The following is a 14,656-nucleotide window of genomic DNA, read 5'->3' as shown; positions in this document are numbered from 1 at the left end:
TTTTTGAAGAAGGGTTTAGGCCCGAAACGTCAGCCTTCCTGCTCCTCTGATGCTGCTTGGCCTGCTGTGTTCGTCCAGCTCTACACCTTGTCATCTCTGTTTTATCAACTAATCAGGCCATTTGGTTCATGTCAGTCTTATGGGCCCACACAAGCTTCCTCTAATTTCTGTTGATCTAAATCTATCAGCATAACCTCCCATTCCTGTCTCCCTCATGTTTATGTAGAGTGCTCTTAAATGCATCTATTCCACTCACCTCAAATACTCTGTGTGGGAATGAGTTCCAAATTCTAACCACTCTCTTGAGTAAAGAGCTTACTCCCGAATTGCAGAAGTGTTTGTTTTTCCCTGACTGTCCTATAACTATTGTCTCCAATTCTGGTCTCTTCCCATGAGTGGAAGAGTTTTCTCTATTTCTACTCTATGAAATCCTTTCATTTCTTTAAAGACTACTGTCGGTCACCACTTCAGTCTTCCCCTTTCTAGAGCAACGTGATTGTAATGAGGTCAAACAGGTGGATCTCAGAGAATATGAGTTCCCTGATTGGAGCTATTAACCTCAGGGAGGTGATGGCCTAGTGGTATTATTGCTGGACTGTTAACCCAGAGACCCAGGTAATTTTTCTGGGGAGCTGGGTTCAAATCCCACCACTGCAGATCGTAGAATTTGAATTCAAAAATCTGGAACTAGGAGTCTCATGATGACTATGAAACCGGTGTCAATTGCCTGAAAAACCCACCTGGTTCACTAATGTCCTTTAGGGAAGGAAACTGCCGTCCTTACCTGGTCTGAATTAAAAGAAGACCTGGTTCAAACAGAGCCCCCTAGCTGACAGATAAAAACAGGAATGTCAGAGGTTCTGTGCACTCTGAGAGCTGGCTTAGTGTCAAGTACTGTGCACATGTAAATAAAGGGTGACTTGGTGATGGGATACTGGCCACTATGGAGTTCTTTCATATCCCATTGTATGAGGTAATGGTTGCAACAGTTAATGTTGAAGTTACATTAGTTCCCCCTAATCTGATGATGTATCACAGTCTTCAGGTGGAAAATCAGGCAGTCTCGCACAAGGTCCCAGTGCAGACAGATCTCTGGCTGTGATAGTTGTGATTAAGCCTAACTAGTTAATGTTAATTGTACTATTGTTATCATTGCAAGCAATCAAACCTTCTTATGTGAGACAAAGTCCTCTTCTTTCTAAGATTCTATCTGTGGCATATCCTCTGCCACTGATAATTATTCAGGCCATTAGACTCAACATCGAAAGGAGTATTGGTTACAGTGAGCCATCCATCCACAAACCACCTGTGGTTGCTGCCCAGACCACAATTTGATATGGTCATCAGTGGTGAGGATCATTGCTGAAGTGCCGTAAGGAAACAATACATATACAGTCCATTCAATCCAGGTTTTAAAAGAATCAGGGAAAAAATTATTAAGAACATTACCACTTTAAGAAATCAGTCAGCAATTGAAATGCAAAAACAACAAACAGTATCACTCAGGGGAGCAGCAATATTGAGAAAGCAAGACTCCAACATAAAACTTTCATCTCGGAGCTGGTAGGAGGTGCAGAGGAAACAATGTGGGCTGAGAAAAAAGTAAAAGCTGTCCACACTCGCAAAAGACAGAGGCTCTGTGGAACAATGTTGAAGTCTGGGATTAAAGTTAGAATTTCCCTGTGGGTAAAACGAGGAAATAAACTTTACAATAATGGAGAAAAAGATCAGGTAGGAAAGAAAAGAATTGCAAGAGAGTACTTACCCTTCAAAGCAAGGTATCACTGCTATCCTGAATAGGTTATACAAGGCATGATAGCAGCAGACAGTGGCTAGAGCCTGAAAATTAAACTATACCAAAGGCTGCAGTATTGGAAAACTCAATGATTTATATAGGGACGAAATAGAAAATTTAAAAGATTTGAAGAAAGGATCTAACAGAAACAGAAAGTTAGAAAGATTTTACTACTTTCAGAAGATTGGGGTCCTCCTAAAAGAATATTGTGCTTTGGTTCTATAGGACATTGATGAGACCACATCTTGAATTCTCTGTGGTTTCGGTCTCCTTACTAAGGAAGGATGTAAATGCATTGGAAGCAGTTCAGAGGAGGTTTACTAGATTGATACCTGGAATGAGCAGATTGTCTTATGAGGATGGATTGGACTGTTTACAGTTTACACACTGTTTACACTGAAGTTTAGATGTGTAAGGGATAACCTGATTTAAGTGTATACGATACTGAATGGTCATGACAAAGTGGACACGAGAAGGATGTTTCCTCTTGCAGCCAGAACTAGGACTCTGTTTTAAAATTCAAGGTGACCCTTTTAAGACAGGGATGAGGTAATTTTTTTTCTCTCTCAGAAGGTCGCGTGATTTTAACCTCCGAAGGCAATGGAAGCAGGATCATTGAATAATTTTAAGGTGGAGTGGATTCTCGTTAGACAAGGGAATCGAAGGTTATCAGGATAGGATGAAATGTAGAATTCATGTAGATGGATCAGCCATTTTTCTTTGAATGGTAGACCAGACTAAAAGGACTGAATGCTCTTAATCCTTATAGTCAGGTGGATGACATCACAAATTGGCAAAATATCAAAGAAAGCATAGATAATTTTGAAGAAGTTTAAAAGTTTTTGATATTTCCTATAAGCAGAGAAATTACTTTTTCACAAACATTTAAAAGTGTTCGACCTTCAAGGGAATCCATTGATAATCGCACTAAATATTTCTACAGATCAGTGGAAAACTGTGGAGCTTTTGTTCAGACGATTCATATGTATTCATAAGAGACAGAATTTGTTTTGGAAATATTGATGAGTCTTTGTCAGATTTCTTACATTCCAAGGAAGATTTAGCTGCAGAGAAATCAATTGAAATCCTTAGCAAGCAAAAACCAGAGCCTGAGAAGATTAACCATCCCTTAGGTGAACAACAGAACCTATTTCATTTATAAGCTATGGATCTTATACAGAAGCTCATGACAAGGCACAGGCGAATCTAGCCATGACAAAAGAATGCTACAACTGTATAACTATAGATCACTTTCAGAGAATGTACAGAAGGACACAATTTCACAAGAAAAAGGCCAAATGCTTGCTAATAAAAAGATGATAATGCAGTTAGACTGCCTCCATTAGAAAACGTACCAGTGATATTCCAAAGAGAAATTAGTGAATCATCCAATCCGATTTTCAAAAAACCTGTTTACGTCAATGGACATCTTGTCAATTTTAAGGGACCAAAATTAGTATCCTGACCAATCAGACATCATGTCTGAAGAAACAGAAGTTACAGCCTGCAAAGATGTAACTATGTTCTAAGTGGAATAACTTCCATGATTAAAGGAATGGTAAAAGTAACACTGCAAAACAAACAGAATATTTGAGTTCAGAATGTATATGTGGCCCACAGTCAACTCCTCATGTTTGAGTTTGCACAATTATGTCTTGGCCTCAACATCCTTGTGGAGGTAGAAGGGATTTGACTAGTTCCCTGAAAACAATTGGTTCAGAAACAAACTTGTTAACCAAACAGTCAAAGGGCAACTGGTAGATTCATGGTGAAATTCAAAAAGAAGAATAATCTGTTGAGATTACCTACATTGGCTCACTGCCAATAAGGATAAAGTTGCAGATTTTAGAGGATGGATGGAAATGTTTTCCATTCTTATCCTCACTGAAGAATTTTTCAATCTGTTGACTCTCAAAGCAGAATAGGCAGTGCCAGCACTGTAAAATAATAAAACTTCACAGGCACAGCCAGTGTTCAGCCATAATAAAAGAAAGCTCATTTGTAAAACTGGATATCACTTCCAGAGAATGTACAGAAATGTGACACTGTTCCAGAGCAGCAAAAAGCAAATTGCTGAATGAACAGTAATCCTCCAGAAACGTAACCGACTGTCAAAGTATTTAGTTATTAGAAAGAAACACAGTCAGCAAGCATAAACATCCAACTAAATTGAAGTGGAGAGCTTATGTACTTCAACTCTGATGTATCAGCATCTTTTTGAAAATAAAGATTTGCTTGAACAAAATGATGATGAGCTGCATCTGACTTTGTGGAAGTCATACCAATGTTCTCAGATTCAGGATATGGTCAAATTTTGAAACATAGTGGTGATTCCGGAATGCCAATTGTTTATGTCTTGGTTAACAATAGTGGCCCCAGCACTAAGTATTAACAATTATCTTTCCCAATTCTTAACTGGAGGGAATGTTGGTTCACTCAATCTCAACAGCTACCATTAACCCCCATCTTTCTGTTTTGTGATTTGTAAACAGCTTTCTATCCATTCTGCTCCTTGTTCCCTGACTTCATTTACTCTGACCTCAGTCGGAAGATATGTGGTATCTTATTGAAGACATTTTCAAAATGCATCTGCATTTAAATACTCCAGTTACTTCTGGTTTTCATAGCTCCAATATCTCTGTAACCACTCCCAGTGTGACACATATTTCCTGGAGACAAATAGATAAAGATTAGAAACTCCCACCTGAAACAGGTGAGAGTGTTTACATGCTATGTAGTTGTAATATTATAAGATGTTGTATATGATTTTGCAGATATTTTGGACATTCAGTTTTGAGGAGCTGTGTATTTTGACCAAAGGGTTTGTGTAGGGGGTATCCAGCAATTTCCTGGGTTCTCAGGCAGTCCATCGTGAAAATCAACCTTTCTTCCATTGAATCCATCTACACTTCCTACTACTTCAGGAAAGCAGCCAACATAATCAAAGACTCCTCCCATCCCAGTTATACTCTCTTTCAGCCTTTTCCGACAGGCAGAAGATACAAAAATTTGTAAACACGTAACAGCAGATTTAAGAACAGCTCCTTCCTCACTGTTAATGATCGGACTCTCATATATTAAAGTTGATCTTTTCCTGCACCTTCTCTATATTCTGCATTCTGTTTTATTACCCTGATATACTTATGTAAGGTCTAATTAACACACAAAACAATACTTTTCACTGTATTTCAGTATGTGACAATAATAAATCAAATCAAATATTTGATGTAAAAGATCAATACTGCAGAGATAGAGGCAATTTAGTCACTTTTTTGGCATCTCCTCCAAGCTGTAATACTATTTGAGATATATGTTGCTGCAGACCTTTAAGGGCCTCACAACCTGTCATCTTTGATGTAGAGTATACACCAACTTGGAAGCTGTAGTCCCGCTTGGCAATCACTCATTCCATTTAAATCAGCTGACCCTAGAGATCAAACAGCTAAGCTCAGGAGTTCAAGTCAGCTGTGTTCAAAAAATTACGCTACCCTAATCATGCTGAAGAAAGTGGGAGGAAATCAATATTATTTACCAGAAGTTCAGAATGGAACCAGCAGTACGGAACAAGATGCTGTTAGTCCCAGATTCATATATTACCACCAGAACATCAAATCATAGTCTGTAGGTATGGCAAAAGCTTTCTTTCCAAACAGACTAACATACCAAAGTTTCAATCATTGCAATTTTGCTTTCTGCTGAAAACACAAGTCAGAGGATCAGTTTTTTAATTTTGATTCCCACTTCTGTTTCAATGAATGAAATGCTCCAGAGTTTGATGGAACAATCACAAAACAGAAAAGTACATGACATCAGCGAAAAGTTTGCTTTTCCACCAGATGAGGACACCTGGGTGAGGACATCTAACATCTGTTTCCATTTTGCATCAGAGAAATGCCAAACGTGTGAGTTATTACAGGAATAGCAACTTTTCAATACACAGACTGTTAGTTCTGGACCACTGTCAGCTTGCCTTCATGTTATTTTGCAGGATTATTGGCATCCTCTGAGTTCTGCGACACAGAAGGAAAAATGACTCCTGCGAGCCTTGAGCTTTTGGGGAAGAAAGAAAAGAAATTATCCGCTGGAATCAAACAGTAATGGACCCATTACTGTTGTCGATCCCTTAAATGTGACTAAGAAACAAAATAAATAAATCAGGCTGAATAAACGGACCTGAAGCTCAGGTGGTCAAGTATGTAATAATAATAGCGTTCAAGAAACATGCGTTAGCTTGTCAGAATAAAAAATATTTCAGTTAGGTGATATCCTGCACCATGATACTCAAAACTAATGTCACTGATTTCAGGAAAATTTCAGTCAAATGGCACTTGTAGACAGTTAGTGAAAACTATGTATCAGAACTATATTGTCAAAAACATTAAATTTGTTGTTTATCCATTTTTACTTGGGTGTAGGGAGGGATACAAAATTATTGTAATTCAACGGAATGACAAACTAAAATACTATCTATAGCAAACTGTTTCCTCAATACTACTCTTTCATTCAGTCATTGCTTTCTGTGTTTTTAGACAATTACATCATGTTCCTTAGAATTATTTCCATATTGAGTTTACTTCTTCAGCTGTCTGCCTAAAGGGAGGTTCTTGGTGATTATTTGCTAAACCACAGCAAAGTGCTGGTTTTTTCAGACTGCAAGTTGGGCAAGTAGGCATGCCCTGAGTCAATCTCAATAGGGATTGAACCCCATTCGGATTGGTGTTAACCCAATCCAAACGCTTGATGTCTAGCCAACAGAGCTAACTGCCCCCCTACTGAGTTTGCTGCATCACTTTTAATCATCGTATTAATGGATTGTGTGGAAAAGTGCCATCAAGACTATACACAAGTCTTCTTTGCTGCCAAACACCAACTTTTCTTCACCCCCTCAAGGTTCCTTGGTCAATGCAGAAAATCAATCAAAAATTTCTGACCATGCCTCAACCGATTAGTCATGCTGCAGGAGGTCTTGAGTTGTTGTTACCCAAAATGTTGTTATCTTTCCTCTTCCGTGATCCTATCCTTTTCCAAAAATTACTTAAAGGTTTGCAAGAGCCATTTCTCAACACCATCCTAGAATTCTATTCCACAAGTTGATCATTCTCTGACAAAAATAAAATTTTCACATATCCAATCTCACTGCCTGCTTTGTCATTTTAAATATAAGGCCCCTATTTCTACACAGACCATCCACCTATATGTTATTGATGTGCTGAATAGTTTTAAAGATCTGAATTTGATCCTCTCTAAATTCAAAGACTTCCAACCTAAAACACAATTTCTACTTCTATTAGTCAATGCACTTCAGTCAATCCAATCTCACTACCCTACTTTGCATTTTCTCTAGAGTCTCAAAATCCTTGTTCAGGTGAATGGCAGTGAGATCTCACCAAACTGCTATAGGACCTTACAGTCAGCCTTCGGTTAATACAGAATGGTGCAATCTTTAGAGAGCAGTCAATAGTCACTCCCAACTTGCTCCCTTCTAGTCGCCTTTGAACTAAATAGTCACCTTGAAACTCTGTATCTGAATTCTCCGTAAGAAGAATCATCACTTTTTACCCACTAAAACATGGGCAATTTCAGTTGAATATTTTACTTTTTGGAGAAGAGGATAACCAAATGTTTGCACGCATGTGCTGACAGTTTGTTAATGAGGAATTGTGATATTTGATTTTAATGTTAAGCAACTAGTTACAGCAATCTAGGATCCAAACTAAAGAAAACACCTAGATTAATGGGGATAAAACCCTCTGTATATAACAAGATATATCTCTGTCTTGCCCATTTAACCTTAATTTCTGTCTCCATTTCCATATGTGTTTTGATTGCTACTCTGTCTACGAACAAATAATTTTGTCATTTTTATCAGGATCAAATACCTTCTTTTCTTGATTAATTCTTCTCCTTTCTCTTAACCTGCTTCGGTCTGTTCCTGGAGGTCTGCTGTTGTCATGTGTCAATGACTTTCCATGACTGTCTAGGGGGCTTATACTGTGTAAGATCCTAAACTCGTCACAGGTGATTGGTCACTTGCCTTCTTGAGTGTCATGGCAGGGCACTGTGAGTCATACAACTTGCTGGTTTTGACCTTCTGAGTGATTGTCCTACAAGCTCATTTAGACTTTTTTTCCTTATCCACCTATACCCAGTCTTTGTGCACTTGAAGAGGTGATGTCCCCACATCACACCAGCCAAAACTGCTGGACTTCATTCAGTTTTGCTTGTCTGGCAAGTCAAGATCCTGGGGTACAGCTGATCGTAAGCAACCAACTACCTGGAGTCAAGAGATAGTAATTTCTGAAGAAGGGTCCCGACCTGAAACGTCAGCTTTCCTGCTCCTCTGATGCTGCCTGGCTTGCTGTGTTCCTCCAGCTCCACACCTTGTTACCTGGAGTCATAAGTGAGAGCTGGCAAGTTATGGGACACAGATTTTTTCCTATCTTCACCCATGATGGTATGGGGGTCCAGCTTGGCAAAGGCCCAGATGTACAAGCAGAAGATTTGTTTTCAATTCTGTCGTAAGGAATATAAGAATGATTGGAAAATACTTAAGAATCAGAAGTAATTTGTACAAGAACTAAAGAGTTTTAATAAGAATGAAAATGATAATGTGAGATGAAATACTAGTCAAATAAGAAATATGTCAGGGTTGTATTTTATCGCCGTACTTATAATCTCCGTAATGGGAATGACAACGGCGTGGATTCATTTCTCACAATGGTTGAGTTTACCACCTTCTCAATCTCGCCCCTCACCTGAACTGTGGTGACCCTCAGATTAAACCCCCACCTATCATCTCTCTCTGATGAGTAACCAGCCCTCTGGGACTATGACTGCTTTACTGAAGTTATATTTGGAAAACTTTTAACACCTTAAGGTAATAAGTATTCATGGTAGAACCATAAGCAAGCTTTGATATGCAGATGAAACATTGTATTGATGCTGCCCATAAAGAGGAATTACAACAGATCCTAGATGATGTGAACAATGTTGGTAAAGAATTTAGTAAGAAAAATGAAATTACTGGTAGTAGCAAGAAAGCCACAATGCCAAAATTGACAATGTCATTTACCAAGCTAATAAAAGAGGATCATAGGTGACTGAATGATCAAAACGACTCAAAGCCTTTGAAATTGCAGCATTTAGAAGAGTGTTTAGAAAATTGTAGTGAGAGAGAATAGAAAATGTAATACAAAAAACACTGGTTGAAGACCACATCAATGATAAAATGAGCCAAGGAAAATTGAGGGTGGAGTTTAATCAAAAATTGGCTAAATGTAAATTTGGTGAGTTTCATGGAGGGTCTCGCTCTGTAAGTTCTACGAGTTGTTTCACGCTTTCATCCCAAACACATTTCGTTACCTATTCATGAAGCTGCTATGACACCTCACTCATCATACTCTCCCATATGCCAGAGGCGGAAGTACTTATCACTGCATGGGATTTTTGGTGCTGGAACCACCTTTAAACCCCAGCCATGCAAATTGCCAAGCTTTCGCAGTGCAGCTGCCCTGAATATTTCCTGCCAGTTATTTTTGACATGTTGGACAGAGAAATTGGCATCCCAATTTGGCAACTTCATCAATCTTCTTTCTGCTGATCTCAGGTGATTCTCCCAGCATTCATGCCAATGTCCGCATTGTTCAGTGACTGAGAAAATTCAGCCCCAAGAAAGTTTTGGACAGACAGCACAAATGAATTGTCAAACAAGAGCTATCAGGAATTATTGATAACAGCTTTCTGCACGAGCAGCTTGTGGAGCATTGTATCTGTCAGGATGAGAAACAAGCTGAAAGAGAACAGATATTTCTTCTGTTTTGTCCAAATACAGTCAAATACCTTTCCCTTAAATGTAAGACTAATAATTTCCATGGAACAGTTCCCACTTCACTTCCAAAATGATCATTGCTCTGATAAGTCAGATCTGTCAACTTCTAAGTCTTCCCAGTTTCCATAATTGAAAAACAGAAATAAAAAGTTAGGGGACATAGCACAATTAAGGTATCCACTAGGGCCGAAAAGAGTAGGAGAGAACTTAAGATAAGTCAAGAAATATTGGTTAGTTAACATCAAGCTTCGATTCTAGAAAATTGTAGATTATTACAGTGTTTTATGTTTTTAAAAAAGATAGTTGAACTGAAATGAGAAGGAACTGTTTTGTAAACCAGCATTTTGAAAAGCACGCAACTGTATACCTATGGCAAGCATCCTAAAATGCTGTTTGAACCAGCAATAATTACATTTTGAGTTGAAAATGAAGAGGGGCCAAGGGGCTCTCTATTGAGATGCACATGGTTGGCGACAAGATGATGATTGGTCAATGGGTTAATGGTGAGTTTATGGCAGAGACCTTTGGCTTGTCAACTACGATGTCATAGGTTCTGAGGTGGCTGAGCAGCTTGGAGTTGGAAGCAAGTTACAAAGCCAGACAGAGAGAGAGAAAAAGAGAGAGAAACTGCCCAGAAGCTGCCGGACCTCTGCTGTCAAAAACTCCGTTTAACCTGAAGAAAACCAGTTACTGTTGCTGCAGAAGTTGCTGTGAGGTTTTATCAATTTTCAGTAGATAAATAAGTGAATCAGCTATTCTGTACTTCTTACAAACCAGTAAAAGCATCCAGATGAAGATATCTTAATAACAAGGGGTCTGGCCAGCTGAAGAAGAATCACCTCGACATCAGAACGAAGAAGCAAAGACCACTGAACTGACCTTTCTAGTTTTTCCACCTCTGTCAGTAATCTATTTTCTGCATGCGCGTGTGTATGTGTTTATAAGGGCATTAGTATTGTTATATGCCAGTGGTTTATTTATTTTCCTGTAGCTATAGTCTAATTAAATGTAATAAATAATAATTCTTGGTAAGTAGAGAAACCTGATCAATGCTTTCAATCAGCCTCGGTCTGAAAGTAAAGTAAATCAGGATACTGTGTGTATTTAAAAAAAAACTTTAATATTTTTGTACAACTCCAGGAATAATGTGGGTCATAACAATAGGAGGAGCAACTGAAGGACGTGTTCTATAGTTTTCAGACCCAAGGCAAAGAATGTTTTATTGGAACAAATTTTTCTCATGCTGCAAGAAATGTATTTCCTGATAATGAAGTGACAGAAAAGAAGTTGCAGAGAAACATAACTGTTCACATTTTGGCCTGTTAGAGGTTCAGAAGACAAAGAGCTTAATGAAGCAAGGCATAAATAAGATATAAAAGGCATCCAATGAGTCAATAATATATTTATCATGATATGATACATTTACTCATTCTGTTTCGCTTGCCTGTTGCAGTTGTACAGAGAATGGACACTGTGACCGAAGGAATGGAAACATCACGAAAGAGTTATACGGAGAAACTAACTGCAGTTGAGACAGATCTGAAGAAATTAGGTAAAACTTACAACACTTTTTGTGCCAGGAAAAGTAGTATTAGATATTTATTATCAACTGTGGCTAAAGGTATTCCAGTATCAAATTTAACTGAAGTCTCAAAATTACAATAAATGGCGTACTTAACGCAAAAAGAAATAGTGTGTATAATATGACTTGCCTTAACAGATTTTTTTTGAGAGGTGACATTGTATTTAAGATAAATGTATTTATGTCTCTGTTGACCTTATAATTGAACAAATTTCATACAAAGATTCAAAAAATTCTTATGTTGATATCACAAAAAGTAATTTCCTATATTAACAATCTAGGCCGAACTTCATGTGTTTTTTGCTAACAGTGCATTAGCATTGTCTTTTTGGAAGGTTTTTCACTTAAGTCCAAGCAAGATTTCTTACCATACTTACCAAACTCACCTAATTAACTACTCACCCCACCATATGGTGTCCCTCTGTTTCTATCCCCATTCCTGGAACAACTTGCTAATCACCGGCTGTCTGCCAAAGGCAAGCATCTCTTGTGCCTATGCTATTTCTAAAAGGCCAATGCGCTCCAAGATAAGTGCTTTCAATCTGACATTGCCCTCTCTGGGAATGTAATAGTACAAGAGCCACAAAATCACACTGTCTACGGCACATGGCTGACACGCCCTCACACATACAACCCCATTCTTCTACCCTAGTCGCTGTTTAACCTCCAGGCCACGCACTTTCCGTAGATATATCCCACCTAAACATCCTTTCAAAGTCATCTCTACCCTGGCCCTAGTGCCAACCTGCTAACAGATATAACATGACAAGGAAAAGCAGAGATGCTGCAAATGTGTAGGTGGGTGCTATGTGTCTGAGTGTAAGAGAGCAAGCGAGCAGCCCAGAGATGCAGCCTGATCCAATCTATGAGCTGGGTGCCTGTCCCTGTGCGCAAAGTGTCCTTGCAAAAGCCTTTCGTTGCAGATTACCAGTGCACTCTCTGATGTAGATCTGCACTTCCTAAATGGCCTGCAAGTTGATTGAAGAGGTGCTATGATAATTGTGAAGGATTGCCAAATGGTGGCTGCCAACTTCCGTGGACAGGAGGTGCATGCGGCTGTTGCCCCTGAGATGCTGTTTGGTGCTGAGCAACATGGAGACTCTCTGCAGTTAATAGTGAGCTGAGGTCACCAGGTACCCACTCTGCATAATAGCTGCAGTAAATTTCTCCCAACCTCAGGATAGGCCTCACCATACTTCCCATCTGATTCTGCCACAAATCCCACCATAGTCCACATCGTTCAGGCCCCTATTAGATTCCACCTTCTGTTTTATAACTAAATAATGGTTATCCAGAGTTGTTTTTGTTTTCACAACCCACCCAGTTATCAGTTTATGAGCCGCAGCCACAGAATCGTTCAGTTTTCTCTCTGGGGATTGATCAAAAGTGAAATATTGTTGTGGAACTGTGGCTATCAAAAAGGTCCATAGTACCAGTGAATGCCCTGTTATAAAAATAAGAGTATTGTTGAGAAAAGAGATACATTGCCAAAACCTTTTTCTTGCACTCATCAGGACAGAGTTGCAAAACGACGAAATTGCAACAGGAGCAACAATTAATACTGTGCGAGAGCAGATTAGCATGTCGACTCTTTTGAATAAGACATGATGGGGGAGAGTGTACCAGAAACCATTGTCCCCTATGCTTTTGCTTAATTCAGAAAAATGGTGCAATGTCTAGACTGTTCCTTTTTTCTGGAGTGAACAGGTTCCTGTCTGTGGATAGTTTTGACCAAACATAAACAGACCACATTGAAAGCATGAGTGAGATTTTTTTTAAAGTGAAGAGAAGCTATGGCCCATAGCCACATTGTTAATCATTGAAAGAAACTGCACTTTACAATCTGCCTTAAATCTCCTACGTATACCTTCATATCAGCAGAAGTATAACTACAAGTAAGTTTGAAAAATGACCAGGACATGATTTTATTCTCCTCCTGGCCTACTGTTCCTGGTACCTGATCAGAACATGTGCCCCATGTAGTTGCTGGGTTTAAGGAGGACCTGTGAGCTGCTCAAAGCAAAACAATGAGGATCTGAAAACTTGCAAAATCAGATTCCTATGACACTAATACAACTTTAAAGTGTTTGTAATGATGCTGTTTGAGCGCCACAGCTTTTAGAGAAACCTGGTGGCAGAAAAGGCCCTAGAGATCATAATGCTTTGATTTTTGAATATTTCCCTGAAAACAGGAGTATTCCCTCTCAGGCCTACAAGGGAATTGTGGGATTCACCTGCCCTGAGATTCCCCGTCAGGATTGTTTTTGGCTGTCACATTACTGATAGCCAGATACCTCCCTGGGTCTGGATTCCTGCCACCCAATTTCCTCCAGTAGTGACTGCAACCAATTGCATATAGAGGCTTTATTCAAAAATTCAATCAGCCCTCTTGCTCTGGAGAATTTCTTTTAGATAGGCAAAGTTAAATTCAGATCAATATCACGGTCCCTCCTGGCTCTTCTCAGTGCGAACCAAATCCTGGTCTTGGCTTTGGTTCCATTCTGGCCACCTGCATTATTAAAGATATAGTATCATGGTGACATTTACATCATCAACAGATATCTTTTCAAAATACACCAGGGGTGGGGGACTCTTCCATATCTGCATTTGGGGATTTTGAGATGAAGGTGTAACACACGGGCTGTCAATGTAATCTGCCCATTTTAAACAACACATACACATTATTTTCATTGGGCAGTGTGGGTGGTGATTAAAGTCAGTTTCTGTGCCTTTTTTTTACTTTTACATTTTCTGCCTGAGTTTAGTGCTCGATATTGATGAAGACGGCACTCACATGTCAGAGAAACAACTTATGTTTCAAGTAGATTATGATTTCTTCAGGAAGAATGGCTTTGTTGGACTCAACACACCAACTCTGCTTCTCTCTCCACTGACACTACAAGACCTGCTGAGCTTCTACAGCCTTTTCTGATTTTTTTTTTGAGATCTGCAGTATCCGTAGTATTTCATTTTGAGACCCATAGGTCAGGATTGAGCTGAGGAGACTGGACAGCAAGCCCAATAAAGAGAGCATGCTGCAAGCTCTGTCCCATTCACTGTTGGAAGCAGGAAAGAAAACAAGCAAGGCTAAGTTTTGGGCCAAATTTTTATGACAAAATAAATCAGAGGCCAGTTTGGGCAGGTTAAGGCTGAGGTATCGGCAGCAATCGGGAGAGCAGATGAACATTGCAACGGAAAGCAATAGAAAAGAAAGTAGAGGAAAACAGGGGAGGCGATGACCTAGTGGTATTATAATTGAACTATTAATCCAGAGACCCAGGTAATGTTCTGGGATCCAGATTCAAATCCAGCCATGGCAAGATGGTGGAATTTGAATTCAATAAAAACAAATCTGGAATTAAGTGTCTAACGACCATGAATTCATTGTCGATTGTTGTGAAAACCCATCTGGTTCACTAATGCCCTTTAGGGAAGGAAACTGCCACCCTTA

The 14,656-nt window shown here is 39.2% G+C and overlaps 1 protein-coding gene across 1 annotated transcript in view; it reads left to right on the top strand.

Annotated features, from left to right (window-relative positions):
- colec12 (collectin sub-family member 12) overlaps window positions 1-14,656 on the top strand; it is a 190,774-nt gene that overhangs the window by 137,380 nt on the left and 38,738 nt on the right. Inside the window, exon 4 of the mRNA XM_048596315.1 lies at window positions 11,077-11,175. Coding sequence (XP_048452272.1) covers window positions 11,077-11,175 — 99 coding nt within the window. The remainder of the gene's footprint in view (window positions 1-11,076; window positions 11,176-14,656) is intronic.

The sequence above is a fragment of the Rhincodon typus genome, chromosome 4 (assembly GCF_021869965.1).
Source record: "Rhincodon typus isolate 14 chromosome 4, sRhiTyp1.1, whole genome shotgun sequence".
Classification (NCBI taxonomy): domain Eukaryota; kingdom Metazoa; phylum Chordata; class Chondrichthyes; order Orectolobiformes; family Rhincodontidae; genus Rhincodon; species Rhincodon typus.
Note: the sequence above shows the minus strand (reverse complement) of the source record. Positions and strands in the feature narration are given on the sequence as shown.